Source organism: Lutra lutra, chromosome 4, assembly GCF_902655055.1.
Source record: "Lutra lutra chromosome 4, mLutLut1.2, whole genome shotgun sequence".
Taxonomy (NCBI): Eukaryota; Metazoa; Chordata; class Mammalia; order Carnivora; family Mustelidae; genus Lutra; species Lutra lutra.
Genome location: NC_062281.1, coordinates 963242 through 985152, shown reverse-complemented (window position 1 = coordinate 985152; position 21911 = coordinate 963242). Strand labels below are relative to the sequence as shown.

At 66.1% G+C, this 21911-nt stretch overlaps 2 protein-coding genes across 6 annotated transcripts; one reads left to right on the top strand and one right to left on the bottom strand.

Annotated features, from left to right (window-relative positions):
- The first annotated feature begins 56 nt into the window (after positions 1–56).
- MAPK15 (mitogen-activated protein kinase 15) lies at positions 57–6289 on the top strand. Of its 3 annotated transcripts, XM_047728483.1 has the most exons (14): positions 59–209; positions 1613–1711; positions 1932–1961; positions 2072–2162; positions 2653–2783; positions 2873–3036; positions 3254–3393; positions 4117–4174; positions 4574–4711; positions 4862–4967; positions 5094–5295; positions 5412–5545; positions 5622–5750; positions 5861–6174. In XM_047728483.1, exons 1-14 carry the CDS (start codon positions 141–143, stop codon positions 6044–6046), a joined length of 1677 nt encoding a protein of 558 aa, XP_047584439.1. In that variant the 5' UTR covers positions 59–140; the 3' UTR covers positions 6047–6174. The 3 variants fall into 3 exon arrangements, with proteins under 3 accessions (XP_047584437.1, XP_047584438.1, XP_047584439.1); XM_047728481.1 differs by having other exon boundaries at positions 57–209; positions 4640–4711; positions 5622–6289; XM_047728482.1 differs by lacking the exon at positions 4117–4174 and having other exon boundaries at positions 58–209; positions 4609–4711; positions 5622–6289.
- A 1388-nt stretch (positions 6290–7677) lies between these two features.
- FAM83H (family with sequence similarity 83 member H) lies at positions 7678–20517 on the bottom strand. 3 transcript variants are annotated; one of them, XM_047727530.1, is made up of 5 exons: positions 20367–20517; positions 13246–13707; positions 12375–12539; positions 12170–12294; positions 7678–11949 (listed from the first exon to the last, which is right to left on the bottom strand). In XM_047727530.1, the coding sequence occupies exons 2-5, from the start codon at positions 13690–13692 to the stop codon at positions 9123–9125; spliced, it is 3564 nt and encodes a 1187-aa protein (XP_047583486.1). In that variant the 5' UTR covers positions 13693–13707; positions 20367–20517; the 3' UTR covers positions 7678–9122. The 3 variants fall into 3 exon arrangements, with proteins under 3 accessions (XP_047583486.1, XP_047583487.1, XP_047583488.1); XM_047727531.1 differs by lacking the exon at positions 20367–20517 and adding an exon at positions 16845–17049; XM_047727532.1 differs by lacking the exon at positions 20367–20517 and adding an exon at positions 14390–16786 and having other exon boundaries at positions 13246–13710.
- Positions 20518–21911: the final 1394 nt, after the last annotated feature.

The window sequence follows — 21911 nt, the reverse complement described above, 5'->3', positions numbered from 1 at the left end:
CGCTGGGTGGGGTCTGGGCCGCACACCCCGCCCCACCCCGGCGCGGCGCAGGCGCAAGGAGGGGCGGTCTCCAAGGCAACCGGATTCAACAGTTCCAGCCCCGCAGGTGTGCGGAGGCCTCCGGGCGCCCACCCGACGGCATGTGCGCGGCGGAGGTGGACCACCACGTAGCCCAGCGATACCTGCTCAAGCGGCGGCTGGGAAAGGGGGTGAGCCCGGCCACCTGCGGGGCGGGGGCAGGTCCCGTGGGAGGTCTGTTCTCTCCGACACTGCCAGGGGTCCTGGACTCACTACCAGTTTTCTCCACCGACTGGAGGGTGGCCTTGGGCAAGCCACCGAGCCCCTCGGGCCTCAGCTTCCTGTAACGGGGTTCTAACGGTGCCTACTTCCAGGGGGCCCACAGTGGTCTCAGGCCGGTGGGACCCTGGACAGATCCCCTCCCCAGACCCCACCGAGCGTCCCCTGCTCCCAGCTGCCACTTCTAGTGCCCACAGGACACTCCAAGGAGACTGGGCCCACCATTCCAGTCGCTGAGGGCGATGGGTGGATCCCAAGCCTGGCCCAGGAAGGGGCTGAGTGGGTAGATGGGCATGGAGTGAGAGCCAGAACCTTGGGTGAGCAAACATACATTTGTGATTGGGTGTGAGAGCATGTGGGATTGTGTGTAAGAGTGTATGTGAGGGGCGCCTGGGTGGCTCAGTGGGTTAAGCCTCTGCCTTCGGCTCAGGTCATGATCTCAGGGTCCTGGGATCTCTGCTCAGCAGGGAGCCTGCTTCCCCCTCTCTCTCTGCCTGCCTCTCTGCCTACTTGTGATCTCTCTCTCTGTGTCAAATAAATAATTAAAATCGTTTAAAAAAAAAAGAGTGTATGTGAAGGTGGGTGACTGGGTGTGTAATGGGGGAGGAAAGAAACAATGTTCCAAACAGTGCAGACAGCAAGTGCAAAGGCCCTGCGGCATGGACCTACTGGCTGTGGGGAAAAGGCAGAGTTGGTACAACCTGTATAGGAGTGACTGAGGGAGGGCTCTGATCACCTGAGCCTTTGGGAAACTGCAAGAGCTTCTGCTGAGCATGACATAGAGGGTGGTAGCAGCCTTTGGTGCCACAAGTTACCCTGTCTGGTATGTAGAGGATGGACAGTGGCGCAGGCTAAGGAGACCAGTTAAGAGGTTAGTGTACTGATCCAGACAGGAGATGTGGGAGAGTCAAGAGGCTCAGACCAAATGCAGCAGCAGAGATGGTAGCAAGTAGTCGGATTCTGATGAATTCTGAGTGTGGCGCCAGTAGGATTTGCTGATGGGCTGGAGGGGGATGTGAAAGAGGGTAAATGGGCCCAGAACAGGTTTCCTCTCCCATCCACAATCTCCCATCTGTGACCTTATTTCTTTCTGGGGTCTTGCTTCCTGTCACCCTCCTCTGGAAGCCGCCGGGGTCCTGGGCAGCAGGCTGAGCAGCCCGCCGCTGCAGGGACCTTCTCGCCCAGAGCCACAGCCCCTCACCACACCCTCATTCCCTCCTAGGAGCCAGAGCAGGCAGGAGGAGCAGTCTGGTGGGGCAGGGGAGGGGGCAGGAGGCTGGCTCTGCGCCCAGCAAGCTGACCAGCCTTCTTGCAGGCCTATGGCATCGTGTGGAAGGCAGTGGATAGGAGGACTGGTGAGGTTGTGGCCATCAAGAAAATCTTTGATGCCTTTAGAGATAAAACGGATGCCCAGGTAAGTGAGTGGAGAAGAGGAGTGAGAGGGACAAGGGCGGGGGTGTGGGGTGATGCCCTGCTGCTTGGTGCCTGGTAGCTCTGTCACAGCGGGTCTCTGTCACTGCTCAGAGCGCCATCTACTCGGTGACCCTGCGGTCCAGTGGTTTGCACAACGAGAATCGGTCCTTATGGAGCCTTCCAAGATCCAAACCCACACTCATATTTCTGTCTCATTCCAGAGAACGTTCCGGGAAATCACACTGCTCCAGGTAAGTGGCCAGGGCCATCTGACCTCCTCCCCAGGTGTAGCTGCTCCAAACGAGGGGGGAAGCATGGACCCTCGCCCCTCAAAGCACACAGCCCCAGGCTCTCTCCTTAGGAACTTGGGGACCATCCCAACATCATCCGCCTCCTGGATGTGATCCGGGCGGAGAACGACAGGGACATTTACCTCGTGTTTGAGTCTATGGGTGAGTGCGGCCTTGCTCAGCCCTGGTGCTGCGCCCTCCCGGGGCCTGCCCCCCTTTTTATGTCCCTCTGCTGCCCAGGCCACCATAGTGGCCAGCTGGGACAGTTCCTTGGTGCCCGATGACAAACCACAGGCGTGTGTCAGCACCGGGTCCTGGCAGTGACCACCTTGAGCCCATCTCTACAAGGCTCCTGCTTTCTCCGCTGCTTGCAGCTGTATTTTCCTTTTTCTACCTATTTTATGAAACAAAGGGACAGGAAATAAAGTATTAAACATAATCCCACAGACTTTCATTGCTACACCAACCAAGGCAGCCAACAGGCCTGAGAAGCTGACGGAACCACTACGTGTGTGTGCCCAGGACAGGGTCAGGGACAGGGCTGCAAGGGAGGCCAGTGGGACCTGAGGGCTGCGGCCATGGGAGGGGTCCAGCGGGGGGCAGACCTGTGCCCTCTTCCCAGGCCCCTGGGCTGACCCGCATGCTCCCCTAGACACGGACCTGAATGCTGTCATCTGTAAAGGCAGGCTGCTGAAGGACACCCACAAACGCTACATCATCTACCAGCTCCTGCGGGCCACCAAGTTCATCCACTCGGGACATGTCATCCACCGGGACCAGAAGGTGCCCCCCTGTGCTCCATTCGTGGGCCCCATCGCCCCCACCGTGTGCACCCACCCCTGACAGTGCTCAGCCTGCCTCCTCCCCTGCAGCCGTCCAACATTCTCCTGGACTCCAGCTGCTCAGTGAAGCTCTGTGACTTTGGTCTCGCCCGCTCCCTCGGTGGCCTTCCTGAGGGGCCTGAGGGCCAGGCCCTGACAGATTACGTGGCCACGCGCTGGTACCGGGCTCCCGAGGTGCTGCTGTCCTCCAGCTGGTAAGAGCATCAGTCCCCCCCACACCCTCACCATCCGCTGCAGCACCCCCATAGCCTCCACTCAGCCAGGGCCCCCCCAGGCCTTCTTGGGCCCCCCGTGAGCCCTCACCGACTCCCTTCCAGTGCCCCAGACCCTGCCCCCTTGATTGTGTCCCCTCCTCCCTCCACTTCTGCCTCCAGGGTCCCCTCCCCATGCGTGCACCCTTTCCTGCCCCAGGTACACCCCCGGGGTGGACATGTGGAGTCTGGGCTGCATCCTGGGGGAGATGCTTCGGGGAAGGCCCCTGTTCCCAGGCACGTCCACGCTGCACCAGCTGGAGCTCATCCTGGAGACCATCCCACCGCCGTCCAAGGAGGGTGAGTGTGTGCAGGGCCCTGCGGGGCATCAGGGAGTCTGAGGGTCAGCACACAGAGCTGTAGGGGACAGCACGGGACAGGCCGGGACTGGTGGAGAGGAGGTTGGGGATGAAAGGGAGGGGAAGGGTCCAGAGCCTCGGGAAGACCGGAAAGGGCAGGGCCTACACATGATAGGCCTGGGGAGGAGCTACAGGTCCCTGAGGGCCAAGCAGTGCCCATAAAGGGTCCAGCTGGGGCAGGACAGGAGCTGGGGCTGGCGGGAGCAGGTCCAGCAGCTGTGCCGGGAGCGGGGCAGCAGAGGGTTGGGGGAGAGGTGGTGGAAGATAGCAGTGGGGGTCAGGTAGTCTAGGGAGTCCTTCCTCTTCCCTGGGGGGCGTTGGGGAGCAGGGCAAAAGAGAGGGGAAGAACCAGGTGGGGGGAGCCCTATTGTCTTCCCCTGAGTCCCTGCTTTACCGGGGGGAGGGGGAAAGGGTCCTTCCATGGAGGAGGGAATGCCCAGATGTGGAGTGCGTGTGCAGGAGCGGGAGGAGAAAACTGTGCAAGGGCAGGCACAGGTAGCATGAATCTAGGCATTCCAGCTCACAGTCCTGCCAGACAGCCCAAGCCTGGAAAGGCAGGCACTCCCCAGGGCAGGAAGAGACCACTGGTCCCCGACCTCCCTGAGTGGTCCCACTGGACCAGGCCCTCCCAGTCACACACCATCTTCCGTCCACCCATCTGCAGACCTCCTGGCTCTTGGCTCAAGCTACAGTGCCTCGATCCTGCCCTGCCTACGGGCCTGGTGAGTGGGGGTGCTTAGGAGCCTGGCTCTGATACTCTTCCTGTCAACTTGTGGGCCAGTCCGCCAGCCCAGACCTGGGCCCTGGGCTTCTGATGGCGGTCCCACAGCCAGCAATTTGGTCACACTAATAATGAGGAACCTTCAGCGTCCCCCAGCATGGCCGGAGGTGTGGGGAGGCCCACAGGAACGCAGCAGGGCTTGGAGAGGACGGGACCGAAGCAAGGCGGGGAGGGGTCTCGCCCCTTGCCAGACTGCCTGAGGGTGTTGCATGGGGACAGAGAGGCACCGGGTCGGTTAAGGGGTGCTGGGCAGAGGGTCAGGGTCGGAACCGGAGCTGCCACAGATATGGGTGTGGGAGCAGCCTGCACCTGGAGAGGGGACAGTAGCGGGCACCCGCAGGCCACGGCAGCCGCTGGACACCCTCCTGCCGCCAGACACACCCCCGGAGGCCTTGGATCTCCTCAGGGGCCTCCTGGTATTTGCCCCCGACAAGCGGCTCAGCGCAGCCCAGGCACTGCAGCACCCCTACGTGCAGAGGTAGGGGCGGGGCGGGCGGGGTGCAGAGGGCAGGGTGCCGCGGGCCAGCTCCTCCCTTGCCGGGGCTGGATGTTGGGTCTCGGATCTGCGCCGGGCTGGAGAGACGGAGAGTCCCGCTTCTGCCACGCCCTCCTCGCTGGCTCGCGGCAGGTTCCACTGCCCGGCCCGTGAGTGGACCCTGGATTCAGCTGTGCGGCTCCCGGTGCTCGAAGGAGTTCAGCTCTCAGCCCCCGAGTATCGCAGCCGCGTCTATCAGGTGCTGTGGCGGCGACCACTGACGTCCCCCATGCGCGCTCACCCTCGAGCCCCTCCCCTGCCTCAGCGACCCCCGGACCCTCTACACCCGCACGGTGCACCCCTGAGCGCCCCTCCCTCTCCGCAGATGATCCTGGAGCGCAGGGCCAACAGCCGGGTCCCCAGAGAGAAGGGCGTGGGGGGCACACCCCCGGGCGCAGAAGCCGGCGCCCCCCCGCCCCAGGCGCACCTGCTCAGACCCAGCGCCGCCCCTCCGCCGACTCCGGGCTCGCCCACGCGGAACCCCGGACGCAGACCTCAGAGCGGCCGGGCTCAGCGGCCCGCGCCGGGTGTGTGATCTCCGACGGCCTCCCCGCACCGGGCGCGGCCCCTGCCCCTGCCTGGTGGAGCCACCGAGCGTCCGCTGCGCCAGACTAACCCGGGGGTTGATATTCCGACCCCCCAGACGTCGCCCGCGGAGCCAAGAACCTTCCGCGGCAGAACTCGGCCCCCCTGCTCCAGCCTCCGCCCCCACGAGGTCTCGGGAGAGGCGAGAGGCCCCCTGCAGCGACGCCGGAGGCCCCCTCGGCACCCTCGTGGGTAGGTCGGCGCGGGAGGGTCCCTCTCAATCCCTTCTGAGGACCGGGCAGTGACCCGGTGGCGCGCCCCTTCCCAGGTGAAGCCCAGTGGCAAGGGGGCGGCACCCTCCCTCGCCAGGCAGGCCGCCGCCCAAGTGGCCATCCAGGCCCTAGTCCGGAGCGACTGGAACCCGGGCCGAGAGCTGCGCGCGAGCGGCGCGCGACGGGTGAGCTCCCGGGACGTCCTTCCCGCCCCCTGGGCCGCTGGGGTCGCCAGAGTCGGGGCCCTCCCCTCCCTCTGGTCCCGCCCCTCACGCCGCCCCTGGACCGTGTGCAGGTCCCTCGCGGGCTTCCCGACGGCCGGCCGGAGCCCCGGCCCGGCCGGAGGATGTTCAGCGCCTCGGCCTCGCAGGGGGTCCAGGGCGCCGCAAGGGCTGCGCTCGGGGGCTACTCTCAAGCGTACGGTACCGTCTGCCGCTCGGCACTGGGCCGCCTGCCGCTGCTCCCGGGTCCCCGCTCCTAAGCTGCCCCACCGGCCTTCAGCCGGGCTCTTCTGCTCAGCCCGTGCCCCTTGCCCAGTCCCCTGCCCCTCTCCCAGCCCCAGATTTACCCCCGAGTCCCCCATGCTCTCCAACCCCCTTTTACCGGCCTGCGTTTTTGCCTGGCCACATTCTCAAGATCCAGGGGGCTTGTCCAGGCCTCCCCCGCGGGGTGGGTGAGGTTCCCACCCATGCCCAATCACTTCCTCCAATAAATTCGTGTCCGTCTCCAGCCTGCCTGCCTATCTTCTGTTCTCAGTGGGGACTCCCTCCGAGGTCACACCACCCCTTCCCTGGAAACCACCCCCTTCAGAGGACCCCCGTGTCTAGTACAGAGCCCATGAGAAGCTGCGTGGATACCTGCTGTCCCTGTGTGGCTCCTGTCTGTCCAGTGCCCAGTGCTGTCCCTGGAGGCTCACACCACCAATGACTGGCCTAGGAGGCTCCTCAGGGCCAGCTTCCCATCCTCTCTCCACAAATGGTCTGGGGCCTGCCTGGTGCCAGAGCACCATCAGAGGGACAAGGTTGTCCTCAGGTTGCTGGGGGTGCGTGGGTAGGGACTTGTGCCCCTGCTGCCTCAGTGCAGACTATCATGTGACAGCATTTGCAACTCTGAGCCAGAGTAAAAGTGGAAGAGAGGATAGGGCAGTGCCCCAGGGTCCAACCCCTGACTGTGATCATTGTGTTCTTGGCCACCAACAGTGACTGGCAGCTGGTCTGTCCTGGTAGGGGGTGGGTCCAGGAGAGTGGGAGCTGAAGAGATCCGAGGGGCTTCGGGGGACACCTGTCTCATGGTCCCAGGTGAGCCTTGCACCACAACTGACCTCAGGCAGGCGCTGGAACACAGGCCATTTCCCAACTGCCGGCTGGAGCTCACGGTCTACAGGATGTGGGCTGTGCTGTGCTTGGGGCTGGGCTGCCAGGAGCGGGAGCTCTGCGCACCTGTGAAAGCTGCCGGCGCCTGCTGGAGGCGCAGGTGGGAAGAGCGGCGAGAGCTGGGCAGAGGGTGGGCCCAGACCAGGGGGCTGCCAGCGATGGGGCAAGCAGGCGAGGACTTGGGAGGGAGCCCAAAGAGGAAGTGAGAGTAGATGGCCCGGTTCTGGCCTGGAGGTGAGCCAGTCGGAAGACCGGCGGCTGGGGGGTGAAGGGGGAGTGGGCTGAGTTCCGAGAGCCTGAGGCATAGCCCCCAGGTGATGGATGAGGGGGAGGGAAGGAACCCCATAGCCTAGAGAGGAGCAGGTGGGGCCCTAGGAAGCCCAGCCCTGCGGTGGGGGGGTGGTGGTGGCAGAATGGCTGAGAGATCTGGACACCTGGGCACGTGGCCAGAGGGGCTTGGTGACCAGGAGCCCCCAGCGGGGTGTGCCTATACAGAGGGCTGGCAGAACTGGAAGTGGGAGTATGGGACTAAAGCAGTTTGCCTGTGCAGGGGAGCAGGTCCTGGGAGGGCGAGGAGATGGAGAGTCTCCTGGGTCAGATGTGGCCACAGGTGATGGCAGTACAGGTGTTGGGGGGGTGGGGTGGGGAGTCTCTAGTGCTCCCCGAAGGGATGGGGCCATCCATAAGGAAATGTGAGTTCCCAAGACTAACGTTTGCCATGTATTAACTGGGAGGTATCTATATTTAGGAATGTGTTGTTGTGTTTTATTGTTAACACCAAGATGTGCAGAATCACATTTGACATGTGTCATTCAGCACGACGTGGAGGACACAGACAAGGGCTGCGCCGAGACATGTGAAAGCAAACGGGTTAGCAAGTGCCTCTAGGCCGAGGGACACTGGAGAGCATCTGGCTCCTCGGTGACCCCCTCCACCTGACCCAGTGTCCCCCAACCCCCACCGCCCTTCTCCAGGGGCCTGGAGTCAGAACTGCCACCTCGGCTCAATGGCCTCGTTCCTTAAATCCTTTCCCAGGCTGAGTGACTGCCATTTCTTATTCTTTAAAAAAAAAAAAAAAAAAAAAAAAGGTTGCAGAAATACTAGTTTCCCAATGCTAGCACTTACAGTGGCGCTTCCTAAGCATTTGGTGTCAAAACGTGTTATTCCAAATCAAAGTCACTGTCCAGAAGTGAAAGAGATACAGAAATGGGCAGCGGGGAAACTTCCATTTCGCAAGTTGGTGACAAGGAAGAATCCAGAACAGGGCACGTGAAGGGGTCCTGCACCCTTGCACGGACCCCTGCCCTCAGATTCAAGTACAAGCCTCCATCCAGACTCGGCTTCCGAGTGTTACAAACGCAGAGGCTCTCAGCCCTTCAGCCCTTGCCGGGGGCTGGGGTGCTGGCTGGAGCCCCACAGGAAGAGCCACCAGGCCGGCCTCAGTTCTGGCAGGACGGTCTCTCAGGAGTCCCCTGGGCACCCCCCCCCCGCCCCATCAGCAAACCCCTGGACCATGCTTCCTGAGACGGACCCCTTTTGGGTCTGGGTCTATCCCACCCCCATCACAAGCTGCCCGAACCAGCTCTGCCCCACCCCCCCTCCAGTGAATGGCCACTGAGAAGGGTGCCAGGAGGCAGAGAGGGAGACCGGGAGGAATGCAAGCAGGGTAGGAAGCGAGCCTGGAGCCGCGGGGTGCAGGGGGAGACGCCGGCCCGGCCCGGGAGAGAGAGAGGCTGGGCTGCCGGCACGCAGGAAAGTGGCAAAGCATCTGGGCAGGGGAGCAGTGAGCAGAGGGGAGTCCTGAGACACGGAAGCCCTGAGATCTGGGGCCCCCAAAGATGGGGGACTGAGGCACAAAAAGATGGGCCCCCGAAAAGGTGGGGCCTAAGGCACAAAAAGGCCTTGAGGTGAGTGCAGGTCTAGAGGGGCCTGAAGCCCAGAGATGGTGGACGGGGGTGCTAGGACGGGGGCCGTTGGGGCACTGCGGCAGAGGTGAAGCTGGAGGAGTAAGGCATGGCGTGAGGGAGGAGCCAGGCCAGGCCAGGGCCGCAGCTGGGCGAGCTCCAGGTGGGGTCGCGCTCCACCACCGCCGCTTCCACCCCGAGTCCTTGGGAACGCCAGGCATCTTTCCTGGTGGGGGGCAGTGAGGCAGGCGCCTGGTCGGGGGCTGGGGGACCAGGAGGCTCACTTCTTTTTGAAAGTACCCAGGATCCTGGGCATGAACTTGCCCACCTTGCTGTCCCTGGTGTCTTCCTCCGCTGTGCCCTCCCCCGCCCCTGGGGCTCCGGCCTCTTCTTTTTTGCAGAAGACCTCAAACCGGCTGTAGACGCGCTTCTCCTTGCGCATGCTCTCCATGCGGCGCAGCAGCCGGTCGCGGTCCTCCGCGCTGGCTGGCAGTGTACGGCTCAGTCTACCTTGGGTCCCCAGGCTGTCCGAGCGGAAGATGGCAGAGCATTTGTCCTTGTCGGACATATCCGGAGCCAGGCCGCCAGCAGCTGGGGAGCGGCCCAGTTCAGGACTGCTGTGAGCCAGGCCCGGGGCCGCCGCGGGGATCCCGCGGTGTTTCTGGCCGTGGGCGCTGATCTGCTCCAGAATCGCTTTTGTGTCATCCCGCAGGTTGCTGCTGTACAAAGCGTTGGCCGTGGCGGAGGCCGTGCGCGCCCGCGGGCCCCGCTCGTCTCCGGTGGCCGCCTCCGTGCTATCCGCCCTGCCCAGCGACGGCCGCCGGGGGCTCTCCGGCTGCCCGTTCTCCTGCGGCGCTGGGAAGCCGCCCTCTTCCTCCGTGCGCCGCTCACCCTTGGGGCTCAGCAGCTGGCGGAGACGCAGGGAGCCCTTGCGCAGGACTTCCATGGGGCCGCCAGCCGTCTCCTCCGCAGTCCCAGTCTTCGGAGACTCCTCAGAGAAGGTAAGGGTCAAGCTGCCCCTGCGCTCCGGTACAGCAGGGATGGGGCTGCCCCTGCGCTCGGGCACAGCGGGGACGGGGCTGCCCCTGCGCTCCGGTACAGCGGGAACCGGGCTGCCCCTGCGCTCCGGTACAGCGGGAACCGGGCTGCCCCTGCGCTCTGGTACAGGGGGGACCGGGCTACCCCTGCGCTCGGGATAGGCCGAGGTGGGGCTTCCTTTTGGCTCAGGGTAAGCAGAGGTGGGGCTCCCTCTTGGCTCAGGGTGAGGTGCCTGGCGTGGCCCATGCCCCTCCAGCGGGGGGCTGACCCGCCCTTGTGGGGAGGCAGAGCGGCCCTGGGCGGAGAGAAAGCGAGAGGGCAGCCGGTCGGCGCCGCTCCGGCCCAGCGTGTCTAGCAGCTGGGCGGCAGTAAGCGTGGCAGCTCCCGGCTGCCTCTCTGCCTCCTGGTGCAGCCGCTGTGCGAAGGAGTCACGCAGGTCCAGCAGGCAGCTCTCGAGGCTGCGGCGCTCGCCTCCCGCCCCACTTGGCGCCACCACCTCCTCCCGCCATGCCTGGGACACAACAGCCTTGCTGTGGCTGGCAACTGTGACTGGGGCCCCCACCCCTCCAGCATCACGCGCCGGGCCCTTGTATTTCTCCAGGAGCTCGGCCACCTTGGTGGAAGTGGCGGAGCGCACGGCCTCGCCACCAGGGCCCAGCATCTCGCTGACCGCCTGCTCTTTGTGCAGCAGCTGCGCTTTCTCAGTGGTGGCCCCCGTGGCCCCACCGGCGACCTCGGCCTGCGAAGCGCTGAAGATCAGAGAGGAGCGCAGGCGTGAGCTGCGCTGGATCAGCGGGTTCAAGCGGGAGCGGAAAGAGTCCTGCTTGGCCAGACCTGCCTCCTCCAGGCCCTCGCGCTCTGGGCTGTCGCCGCCGCCGGAGCAAGGCACCAGGCCCTTGGCCGGGAAGGGTGCACGGGAGGCTGAAGGGAGCAGGTCCCCGGGGGCCACTCGGCCCCCGGACACCAGAACGTCGTCCTCATAGGTCTCAGCCTCCATAGGCGCCGGCAGGCCCTCTTCGCCGGCGTCCTCGCCATGGCAACCGCTCAGGTAGGACGCCAGGCGCCAGTGCCGCAGCCCCGCCCGCCCCTCGGGCCCACCCCTGCGCTCGGGCTCTGCGTCGGGCGCGGCATCCGGGCCCAGCCTCGCCACCGCCGGGCACGGGAAGCGCTGGCCCAGGTTGGGGCGTGGGGTCCCACTGGGTTCCAGGCCGCGGGGCCCCGGCCCCGAGGCGGGGTCTGAGCCGTGGCGCACCTCGCGTGACGCGCTGGATGGCACGTAGTCCAGCCGCTGGTGTCCGTCGGGGCCGAGCTCGGGGAAGCAGGGCCCGGGCCCTAGCGCGAAGTCTTCGTGCTCTGCGAAGCCCGGGCGGCCAGCGCGCAGCTTCTCGAACAGGCCCTGCGGGCGCGCCGGCGCCAGCTGCGGGTCCCACTGGTAATGCTGCTGGTAGAGCTGGTCACGGTGGAAGTGGCTGGTCTGGAAGCGGAAGTCGTCCCCGTGGCTGAGGAACGTCTGTCGTGACACCTGCCGCGCGGCCGCGAAGTTCTCCACCGTGCCTGCGCCGTCGGCGGCGTAGCTGTGCCGCTGGAAGGAGTCGGTCTCCAGGCGCCGGGCCTGGAAGAAGCCCCGCGGGCCCGCGGGCTCGCCCCCGAGTCCCGCCTCCGCGTCCAGCCGCCGCGACAGCGGCCGCAGCCCGGTGTGCGGCTCCAGGGCTGCCCCCGGCATCCGCGCTGGCTCTTCCCGGCGGAAGGCCGACAAGAAGTGGCGGTCGGGGTCGAGGAAGGACGGGAAACCCAGGCCCTCTTCCCGCGGCGGTGGGAACAGGAGGTGTGCTCGTCTGGGGAAGGAGAAGGGGGTCGGCGCCCCGGTCACCGGGCCGCCCAGAAGGGGCCCGGCTCCCGCGTACGGAGCCAGCGCGTAAGCGTCCATGCGGGCCAGCGCCCCGGCCGAGGGCACCAGAGGCTCGGACTGTGCGAACAGGATGCGGAACTCCTCATCGAAGCTGGAGACTAGCTCGCCCTGGAACACGTGCGCCAAGCTTCGGTGGATCTTCTCGAAGGACCACATGAAGCTGCGGGTGGGGGGGGTGTCAAGGTCAGAGTCAAGGAGAGGGGCGGGGCCGAGTGTGGGGGGGTGTTGGGGGGCGCGGAAGGCCGCCTGCAGTTGTGGTGTCCTGTCTGCAAGGACCCGGGGGGGGGGGGGGGGGCGCCGTGTCAGGGGCTACTGGACCAGGGCTTGGGCAGAGGCTGCCCTTAGGTGGGGGAGGTGTCGGGGTTGCGGGCTGGGCGCACCTGTAGCTCCCACTCATCACCACGGCACAGTCCACCAGCAGGAACTTCTCCTTCACGTGGCCCTTGAAGGACTTCCCAGTGCGGCAGTAGTAGGTGGGGCCCGCCACAGTGCGCACGCGCAGGAACTGGGGGTTGGGGGAGAGGCATTAGGTCTCTGATGAGGCGCCCTCCACCTCCCCCCCACACCCCCGCCGGGGTCACTCACGTCCACGTGGTGCAGGTTGACGCGGCACTTGTCGGCCATGTCTAGGAAGTGCTGCGCGTTCATCTCGTCCAGGAGGATGTAGACGGGGACGCGGCGTGCCGCCGCCTCCAGCACTTCACCAAGCAGGTCCACGTCTGTGAACATGTCCATCACCACGGCCACAACCTGCGGGGGAGCGGGTCAGGGACAGAGAACAGACCCCTCTGCTGTCCCCACCATTCTTTCGCCATTCCTGCCTACCTGGGCAGGCGGCAGGATCACCCAGAACCGCAGATCGCCCTCTGGCCCCTCCTGGGGACAGCAGGCCCTGCCAGGGAAGGGGAGCCAGGAGAACGCCTACCAGAGGGGGTGTGGGGCTGCTGGCTGCCAGCAGGCCCAAGATGGAGCCCTAGGCAGGCAGAGCCTCCCTCGTGTTGGGGAAGGGACGAGGCAAATGCAACCGCACAACCCGCCCCAGAGGCACCACCCAGGCCCTAGCTCTCTGGCCCTGCGAGGACACTGCGCTCCAGAGTGCACAGGGCAGTCTGGGACCTCTGGCTTCCAGACCTGCTGCCTTCAGCTTCCATCTCTGGTTCCTGTTTGGTGGGGCCAAGCCTGGGTCAAAGGTTCGACTAGAGAGAACTCTCTGAACCCCAAGTCCAGACCAGGAAGGGGGCCCAGCCATCCCAGAGCCCTGGAGTTTCTGGACACTGGCCGCGTCGGAGGGCAGGCAGAACCACAGTGTGCAATAGGCAAACACGAGACCCAGAAAGAAGGCTGGAGGGGCGTGGCCAGCCGGTGGGGTGGGGCTTGCCCCCCCCACTCCTACTCAGGCTTGGGGCTCCAGCTCAGGCATCTCCCCCAACTAACCACCCAGCCTGCGAAGGCACACCTGCTGGGCGGAGCGAATCATCCTTCGAGCCTCATCCTTGATGCTGGGGCTGTCCGGCGGGGGTGGCTGCACCAGTGTGGTGACCTCAGTGCCCTGGAAGCCGAAGGTCAGGGGCCAGCCTAGGTCGAGCTCAGGCACTGCCTGGTCTGAGTTCATGGGCCAGTAGGTGCCCGAGGAGCCATCCATGTCCACGTCGGGGGGGCTGCCTTCAGGGGGCTCGCGGGCAACATGCTGAGGGGGCCGCAGGTGGCGGCTCACGTGCTCTAACTCCTCCGGGCACAGGAAGGCAGGTGCCCCCTCAGACGCCAGGAAGCGGCTGTAGGCCTCGGGACCCCCCTCGGCCAGGGCGTCCAGCGCCAGGCGGTAGTACTCTTTGTAGTGAGGCGGCAGGTACCCCGGAGCCAGCGGGTTGTCCCCCTGCGAGGAGCTCTGGGAGCGACGGGCCATGTCGGGGCCAGGGGCCTGGGGAAGGGGCAAGGAGACACATTCCTGGGGCAGTGGAACTGGGGTTGCTCCCCCGACCCTGCCGTGTGTGGACACACATTGTAGCAAGGGCTGTCCGTGACCCTGAGTGGGCTGTGGAGTGCAGGCCACACGTGGAGGCCTTCTGGGCACCCCTGGGCCCCAGGATGTCCCCTAGCTGGGGGGGGAGGCCAGCAGGGGGCCCAGGTACAGGTGCCCTGGCCCTGTCTCATGTTACTCTGTGCGGGGGCCCCTCCTCTCACCGGAACCTCTGGAGTGCCCACACCCTGGTTTCCAGTCGGGGGTTCTGGCTGCACAAAGCCCCCACTCAGGGTTCCTGGACGGCCCGTGACCCAGGTACTTCTCTGTACCTCTATTACGAAAAAGAACAACCCAATACATTCTGGTTGTTGGTATAAAGAAAATATAATCCAGGCCGAATTCTTTATTGTATTTGCTGTTTTCTTCTCATTTGGGCATGAGCTCATTTTCATAAGCCCTGAACTACAGTGTGTGCTGACATGCCAGGTGGCCCCCGCCTATGTGTCTGTGTCCACAGTACAGGGGCGTGAGTGGGGCCTCAGGGCCGGTCACTGTGCCCCACTGGCTCATTACCCCCACTGTAAAATGCAGCCGTCAGGGTTGGCCTGCCACCGTGCCTGGCCCAACCTGAGCTCAGCTTACAAAACCTGTCACCACTTCTGTCCCAGGACCCAGCATTCAGTCTGCAGTCCTCTCACACCCGCAGCTGTCCTGTGGGGTCACACACTCCAAGCCCCACAACTTATTGGCACACTTCACGGCCCTCCAAACTGACCCCTGCCCTTTGTCCCTGTCCACCAGGACCACTCCCTTCTCTTTGGCCCATCCCTCCCCGTTTCCAGCCACCATGCCACCTTAGATAAAACTCCCAGAACCACACCCCTGGCAGATCCGGCTGCAGCCTCCTCTCACTGCACAAGCTTGGAGTCCAGCATGGCTCAGCCCAGGGCTGTGCGCGGGGGGTGATCTTCCATCTCTGGTCAGGCCCTGCTGCCCCGCCGCCCCCCGGCTCTGGATGTAGCCTGAACCCTCGGCTGTGGCCATCAGGCTCATCCCGGGCTCCATATGTGCCTCTCCCCTTGTCCCCACTTCAGGAGGACACCTGAACGCTGCCTGGTCCACTCCAGTCCACATGCCTCCCCAAGGGGCCTGCGAGGGGGCCTAGGCTGACAGAAGTGGCCATGAGCTCTGGAAGGCCACCGTGGGGGGGGGGGCTCTTCTGAACCCCCAGGGGTCATGAACCTCCAATCCCTGAACCGCCCGGATAACAGTCCTCCTCCTACCCTGGAAGGAGCCCCAGGCCCGGTCCCCCCAACCCCAGCCACTGCTTGGGGCCAGGACTGAGCGGGATTCAGATCCCGCCTAGCTCCCAGGCTCCTGGATGCTGGTCCTGCCAGAGTGCAGTGTGCCCCGGTCTGCAGGAGCGGCTGGGTGCTGCTGACCGGCCGGGGTCACTGGGTGCTCGGAGACAGCTGGGAACTGGACGGAGTCGGGGTCAAGACTGTTTGTTGTGCACGATTACCTGAGGCACCTTCCCTGTCCACTCTCCCTGGGGACTGACAGGCCAACTGGATGTGCAGTGGGGGTGGGACATGCTACCAGGGAGAGGGTCTGCAGGAAACCAGATCTGCCGTCCCTCATCACTCCGCGCAGCTACACGAGAGATGCCCGTACTGGTCTCGGGCGGACTGCACCAGGGTACCAGGTGCAGGTCTGCCTGTAGTGGGGCCTCCCCCAGGACCCGACAGAGGGTGGGGGGTGGGAAGACTGGAATTCCGTGGTATGGGGTCTGTGCTGGACCAGGCAGGGCCTGGGGGCACGATCGTGCTCCCTACATTTGAGAGAGAGCCCTTCCCAAGCTGAGGGAACACAGGAGGGATCCTGTGCTCCAACCCCACTGGGAAAGGGAGTCAACAGAAACCGTCCAGGCTGGTAGCTATGGGGAGGAGGGCAGTGCCAAGGCACCCAGGAACCACCGTAGCAGGTGGGACTCATCAGGAAGGGGGTGCCCTCCTGCGTGCCCACGCCAGGGGGCCCTGCATGGCCTCACACAGCAACAGCGCTAAGCCCACTGCTTTTCTTCCTTTCACCGTGCATACCCTTGAACTGTGGACTGGCCAGCGGCCCCTCTCCAGCCCCTGACAGGGCCCCAACGGCGCTCCCCCTCACACATCTGCCTACTGAACGCCTGCCCGAAGGGAGAGAGGGAGGGACACCCGTCCCACCCCACCGGTGACTCAGCAGGAATCAGCTCCTTTGCTGCTGACCTCTGACCCCGGGCACAAGGCACAAGGCGGACAAATCCTCCAGGGCCCCTAACTAGGGCCTTCCCACCTGGGTAGGAGGTGGGTTTTGTCGGGGACTGGAAGGAGCGCAAGGCGCAGTGAGCGTGCGCTAGGTACGGGCGGGAGCGCGGGTTCCCGGCAGAAGTCTGCGCAAGCCTGGGGCTGGGGGTGGGATCCCGCCCGCTGGGACTCGCCGACTGAAGCCGAGCCGTAGTCTTCGGGGTGTGCTCCGCAGGGCCAAAAGGGCTCCATGCACGCATGGAGCCGGCGGCTGCCGGGGCCCAGTGTCCCATCCACTCGCCCCAGTTCCGGGACGTGGGCGCGAGGGAACCGAGGCCTTTCGCTCTCCCGGCACTTCAAGCAGGATACCAGACTGCGCGTCGGCCTTCCGGCCACCCCCGGTCCAAGGAGCCCGGGGCGGGGGCCCCCTCGGGGAGGGGTCCAGGCCAGGCCCAGCTACCTCCCCAGGCTCCAGCTAGGCCGCGAGGGCGGGAGCCAGTAAGGACGGCCCGGGCGGGCTGGCCTCGGGGCCCGGGGTACGGGGCCCCTTCCCCCTCGGCTCGTGCCGGGCCGGCGTCGTGCGAGGGCGCTCGCGTCCACGCCCGCACACGCGGCCCCGGCGACCTACCCCCGGCCCGGCGCTCGGCCCCGACCCAGGTGCAGGGGGCGGGGGAGGGGCCGCCCAGGTGAGGCCGCGCGGAGGGGCGCCGCGCGCGCCGTCCCCGCCCCACCCCCGGGGGCCCGGCCGCGGCCTCCCCTCACCCCCTCCGGCGCGCCCCGCCCCGCTCGAGCCCGGGGAGGGGGCCCTACCTGGCCAGGTGCGCGGGGGTCTCGGGACAAGGGCAGCAGGAGCCGACCGCCGCCCAGCGGCCTCGCGGTCCGGTCGGTCCGGCAGCCACTCCCCGTCGCGGCCCGCCCGCCGCGCGGCCTGATTCACGCGCCCGCCCCCGCCCCGCCCGCCGCTCCCGCTGCCGGCCTGCCCGGGCAGCACCTGGGGGCGGGGCGGCCCCACCCGCGGCGCGCCCGCATTCCGCCGCCGCCCGCGCCCCGGCGCCCCCCGGCCCCCGCCGCGCCCCGGCCCCCGCCGCCCGGGCCCCGCCGCCCGGGCCCCGCCGCCCCCCGCCGCCCCCCGCCCGCCCCCCGCCGCCCCCGGCGCCCATCCGCTCGCCGGAGCTCGAGGTCCCTATGCCTGACCCCTGACCCTCGCCCCGGAAGTCGAGGTGACTCGGAAGTTCCGGCTCAGTCGCTAGGAAACCGCCAGCCCGACGGAGGGGGCGGGGCTTCTCGCCGGCGAGCGGGGGCGGCAGGTGAGGCAGGTGAGGCCGCGGGGGCGGCGCCAAGCCGGGGGCGGCCCCCGGGTCTGGGGACCCCGCGAGCACCGGGGGTCCCTCGCCACACCGGGCACCCCCCAACCCGACGCCCTCACGGAGGACCCCCCGCCCTCCGCGCACAGTACTCACCGGTTCCTGGGACCCCGCTGGCGCACGGAGACACTGCGCGCACAGACCCCCGCACGCCTGCGCGCACGACGGCCCTTCCCACACCCCAGTTCCCTCCCAGGACGGTGCCCCCCCACCGCCCCGCGTAGGTCGGACCCCACAGTCGCGCACACGAGGACTCTACAGGGCGTCCGGCACACACAAGGGAGGCCACACGCACTTGCCTCCTTACACGCCGACCCGTCCACCTACGGAGGACCCTGCACCTACCGGGGCTGCCCGCCCCCCGTACCTGGGACACCACAGGGACCCCTGCACACTTACGAGACCCGCCGCGCGCGCACACAAGAGACCCCGCATGCACGTGGGAAGCGCTCACACCGCAACCCCACACCCCACACCCCAGCAGGGAAGCCCACATTCATGGATCCCGCAGCACACCAGGACCCTCCCCCTGCAGCAGCATGGCGATGCACAGGACCCCACACGCACGCTGAGAGTCCTCTCGGCAGGTTCGCTGCTAGCATTACTCCATGCGGAAGGTGGCCCGGTGAGCACACACTGCCCCCCAAGAAGTCCTTAGTCCCCAAACACTTATGATCCTTGCTCAGAACCCTAGTTCCCCATCAGATCCCACTTAGGGCCTGCCCTATGGTCAACCATGTGTCCAAGCCAAGTGCCCTGCCCAAGGCTTCTCCCTCCCCAATCCATGCCCGAATCCTGTTCCTGCCGATCTCGGGTCATCCTCCTCCTTGTCCATCTTGCCACATGATGCTGTCCTCTCGGTTGCTAGGGTTGCTCTCAGTTTCCTTCATTCCTTCCCCAAACGCTCTGAGACACCCCCCCCCCCACCAGAAGGTGGTGGGCACACAGGCACAGGGTCACACCGGTGACCCTGGTGCGCCGTGGGGGAGACGCAACCCAACTTGTGCCAAGGAGGTTGTCCCCAGGGAAACAAACTTTGGAGTCAGCCACCTGGGTTAGGGAGGAAGGCACTGCTTCCAGGCCCTGACAACAACACGTGTCAAAGCTGGAACAAGAGACGGTTGGGGGCCCAGAAGTGTCGGTGTCCCAGGGGGGCTGCGGGCAGTGAGGAGGCGTGAGCATTCTCGAGAGTGGGCTGGCATGTGCGTTAGGAGGAAGCCCCCAGCCTGGGGCTTCTGTCAGGGCCCAGGACCGAAGGACGGATGGACCAGAGAGTAGAGGCAGGTGAGAAAGGGCAAGGGGGTGAGCTGGGCCAGAGGTCCTCGAAACCATCCCGCTGGGGAGCTGCTGGCACCCTCAGGCCACAAAGCAGGACCAAGCTGGTAGGCCCAGAAGCCACAGGAAGCTGGGGTAAGGGGGTCTGGGGTGGCGGTGTGAGGCTGTCAGTGCACACAGGCCTCTCTAAGCTCACACTCCTTGACCTTTCCTCCCTCCCCCACAGGAAGATGACCAGCAAGAAAGGGGGGCCCAAAGCTGCACCAGGGAAGCGGCAGACGTCCTCCCCTGCGGCGGAGCCAAGAGCTGTGGCTGGCAAGCGAGTCTGACCTCTAGAGCACCGCTGCTGCCGTTGACTTGGGACACCCTTGCTGTGGCCCCCAGGGCACTCTGAGAAGACCCTTCCCTTGGACAGTGGCTTTCAGGGGGTCTCTGAGTTGGGCTTGGGCTCGGCCGACCGAGGATTCAGAGCTCAGAAGTCCTTTCCAGACCCTGACCGTGAGACTTGTCCCCCTGGGTGGGTTTCAGGGGCAGTGCTCGGAGGAGCACAGCGTTAGAGCCCGTGGAGATGGGATGCAGGCCCAGGTGCACTGGGCACAGGTTCTGAAACAGAGCTCACTTAGAATGCATGTGAGGGATTCTCAAGCTAAGTGTGGACCACTCTGACCCTCTCTCCCACCTGGGCCGTCCCATTGTTTTTCTCTGCCTGCAGCTGCTCTCTTAGGTCACCCTATGCATAGCCGCCCCCAGAGTGAATGGCAACAGCTTGCCCTTGGTTCTGTCCTGCTGTGGGTCAGGAAGGACACCTCCTCTCATCCCTCCCCCCTCCCCTATGGTCCTTTCATTCCCTGAGTCGCATCTCTTCTCTGTCCTGGCAATCATGAGTTCTCTGTGACGCCATCAGCACCTTCCTGCTGCAGTTCTGGGCCCTTCTGGCACCCAGGCCTGCACCGGGGTCTGTGTTGGCTAACGGACCACCCACCCTATGCCCCAGATGCAGCCCCTCTGCTTGGAGTGGGGCTGGCCCAAGTCCCTGGAGCGCAGAGGGCTCGCAGCGCACACGCCCTGCTGGGGTGGCCGTGACCTTCCCCGCCAAGCTGGGTTTAGACCCTAGTTTCCCAAAATAGCCCCAGCGGCGTCTGCAGCCTTTCTGGAATGAGGATGATGGGCTCAGAGCCGCACGCTTCTGCTGTGATCTCAAGCCCTGGGGACACAGCCTGCAGTAAACAGTGGAGGCGGCGGGCAGCCGGGCAGCTGGGCAGGAAGCCCCGTTGGGGTGGGGAGAGGGTGGGCATGTTCCTCGCCGCTGCTACCTGCTGACCGTCCACCTAGGTCCTGCTGCACCCTCTCCCCACACGCCCCGCACACTGCCAACGACTGCTCCAGCAGCTCCGTGCGCTGGCCCACCTGGCTAGGAGGCCTGGGTCCTCTGTACGAACACCTCTGCCTCAGTGTCCCCGAACGAGTATCCTCTCTGGGCGCTCTCTCCCTGCGCAGCCCTGGGCCACCCTGTGCAGAATGGCTGCCACATGGTCCTTGGAGTGTCCTGTGCAGGGGGCACCCGCCTCGAGCGCCTGATTACGGCCCCCAGCCGGCCCCCATCACCCCCCAAGCCGGCCGCAGCAGGGATCCGTGCGATGCTCAAATGGCTCCCGCGCCCCCGCAGCTGTCCGGGGCCTCCCCGCCCCCTTACCTGGCCTTGGGTCTGCAGCACCTCAAGGCCCTCGCTGCGGAGCTGCTCCAGCGCCAGGGCCAGCTCCAGCCCTTCCACTCGCACCCAGGCCTGCTGCTGTTCCAGCTGCTCCCGCCACAGCTGCTCCTCCTGCCATAGCTGCTCCCGCCACAGCTGCTCCTCCTGCCATAGCTGCTCCTGCCACAGCTGCGCCTCCTGCCACAGCTGCATCTGCAGCTGCACCTGCCGCCGCCGGTCCTCCAGCAGCAGCTGCTCCTGGGCCAGGCACAGCTGGACCTCGTGGAGCCTCAGCAGCTCGGGACCCAAGCCCGGCAGGCCCCCTGCCCCACAGCCTTCCATGTCCGCAGTGGGCACCGGCACTGCCACCGGCTTGGACCCCAGCGCAGTGGCCTGCACTGGCCCCTCAGCTGCTCTGGGCCGCTCTGGCTCGGCCACCCTGGGGCGTCCCCGGGCAGCCTGCGTGTTGCGGGTCACGTGCTCTGCGGGGGCCACCCCCACCTCGTCCCGAGGGCCCCCTGCAGCAGGGGGCGGGGGCTGGGCCTCAGGGCCCTGCTGACCCAAGGCCTGCTGTGCCTTGCCCGCCCTCCTGCCTCGGGGTTTCCGAGCCCGACTTCGTTTCCCTGACATGGCCCTGATCCGGCGCCTTTCACCAGCTTGTCTGCCTCCTGGGGGCCCGGGCTCATCGCTAACCAGCCGCGATCAGGCGGGTGCAGCGGGCATCGCTGGGAGGCCACGGCGGGCCCTCTGCTCCTGCCCTGCCCCTGGGCCGGTGCCTGTGGCTGGCAGCTCCGGGCCCTGCGCTGCCTGTGGGCCTCCCGGGCCCCACTCACTGGGCTGGGCCACGCTGGGGAGTTTATAGGGACTCAGCGGCGTGGTGGTTCAGCCGGGTGCGAGGGCTGACTAACGTGCTGACACAGGGCGCAGGACTTTACAGGCCACAGGCCTCGTCGGCCAGACTGGGAGGCAGACCGAGAAACTGGAGGAGGTGACTCTGGGCAACCAGATCCCTGGCTGTGCGGAGCGGCGAGTCTGGTCCTGCCCTGGGCCGCCCAGCGCCTCCTCCCTGCCCCCACCCCGCCCCTGGTCCATGGCTGCATCCCAGTCACACTGACCATCCAGGGGAGACCCTCACCGGCCACGGGCAACCCCAGCCCAACTAGCCTGTGAGCCCCCAGCCAGTGGGCTCCTCTGAGCTCCATGGGGGCCCAAGCTCGCCTGGGGGCTGTGTGGAGATGACACAACTCTTCGCCCAGCCTGGTGGCCTCCTGCCAGTGGCTGGTGGAGATGGATTCTCAGGCCCAGATGGCCTGTTGTGGACTGAGATGGGGTAGCAGGGCCCTGTCCAGCCTGTCCTAGCATGGGGCAGGCGCTCATGATGCCTGCTGGCTGGGGTGCAGCTCCCCGGCCCAAGGAACACAGGCCTTTCGGGGAGGACCCTGGGGGGGTGTTGCACAGGACCAGTGGGAGTGCTGGCGTCCCCAGGCTTCCTGTTGGGAGGAGGCCCCAGACAGCCTCCTCCCCAGCGTTTCCCCAGCCCCGGGCTGC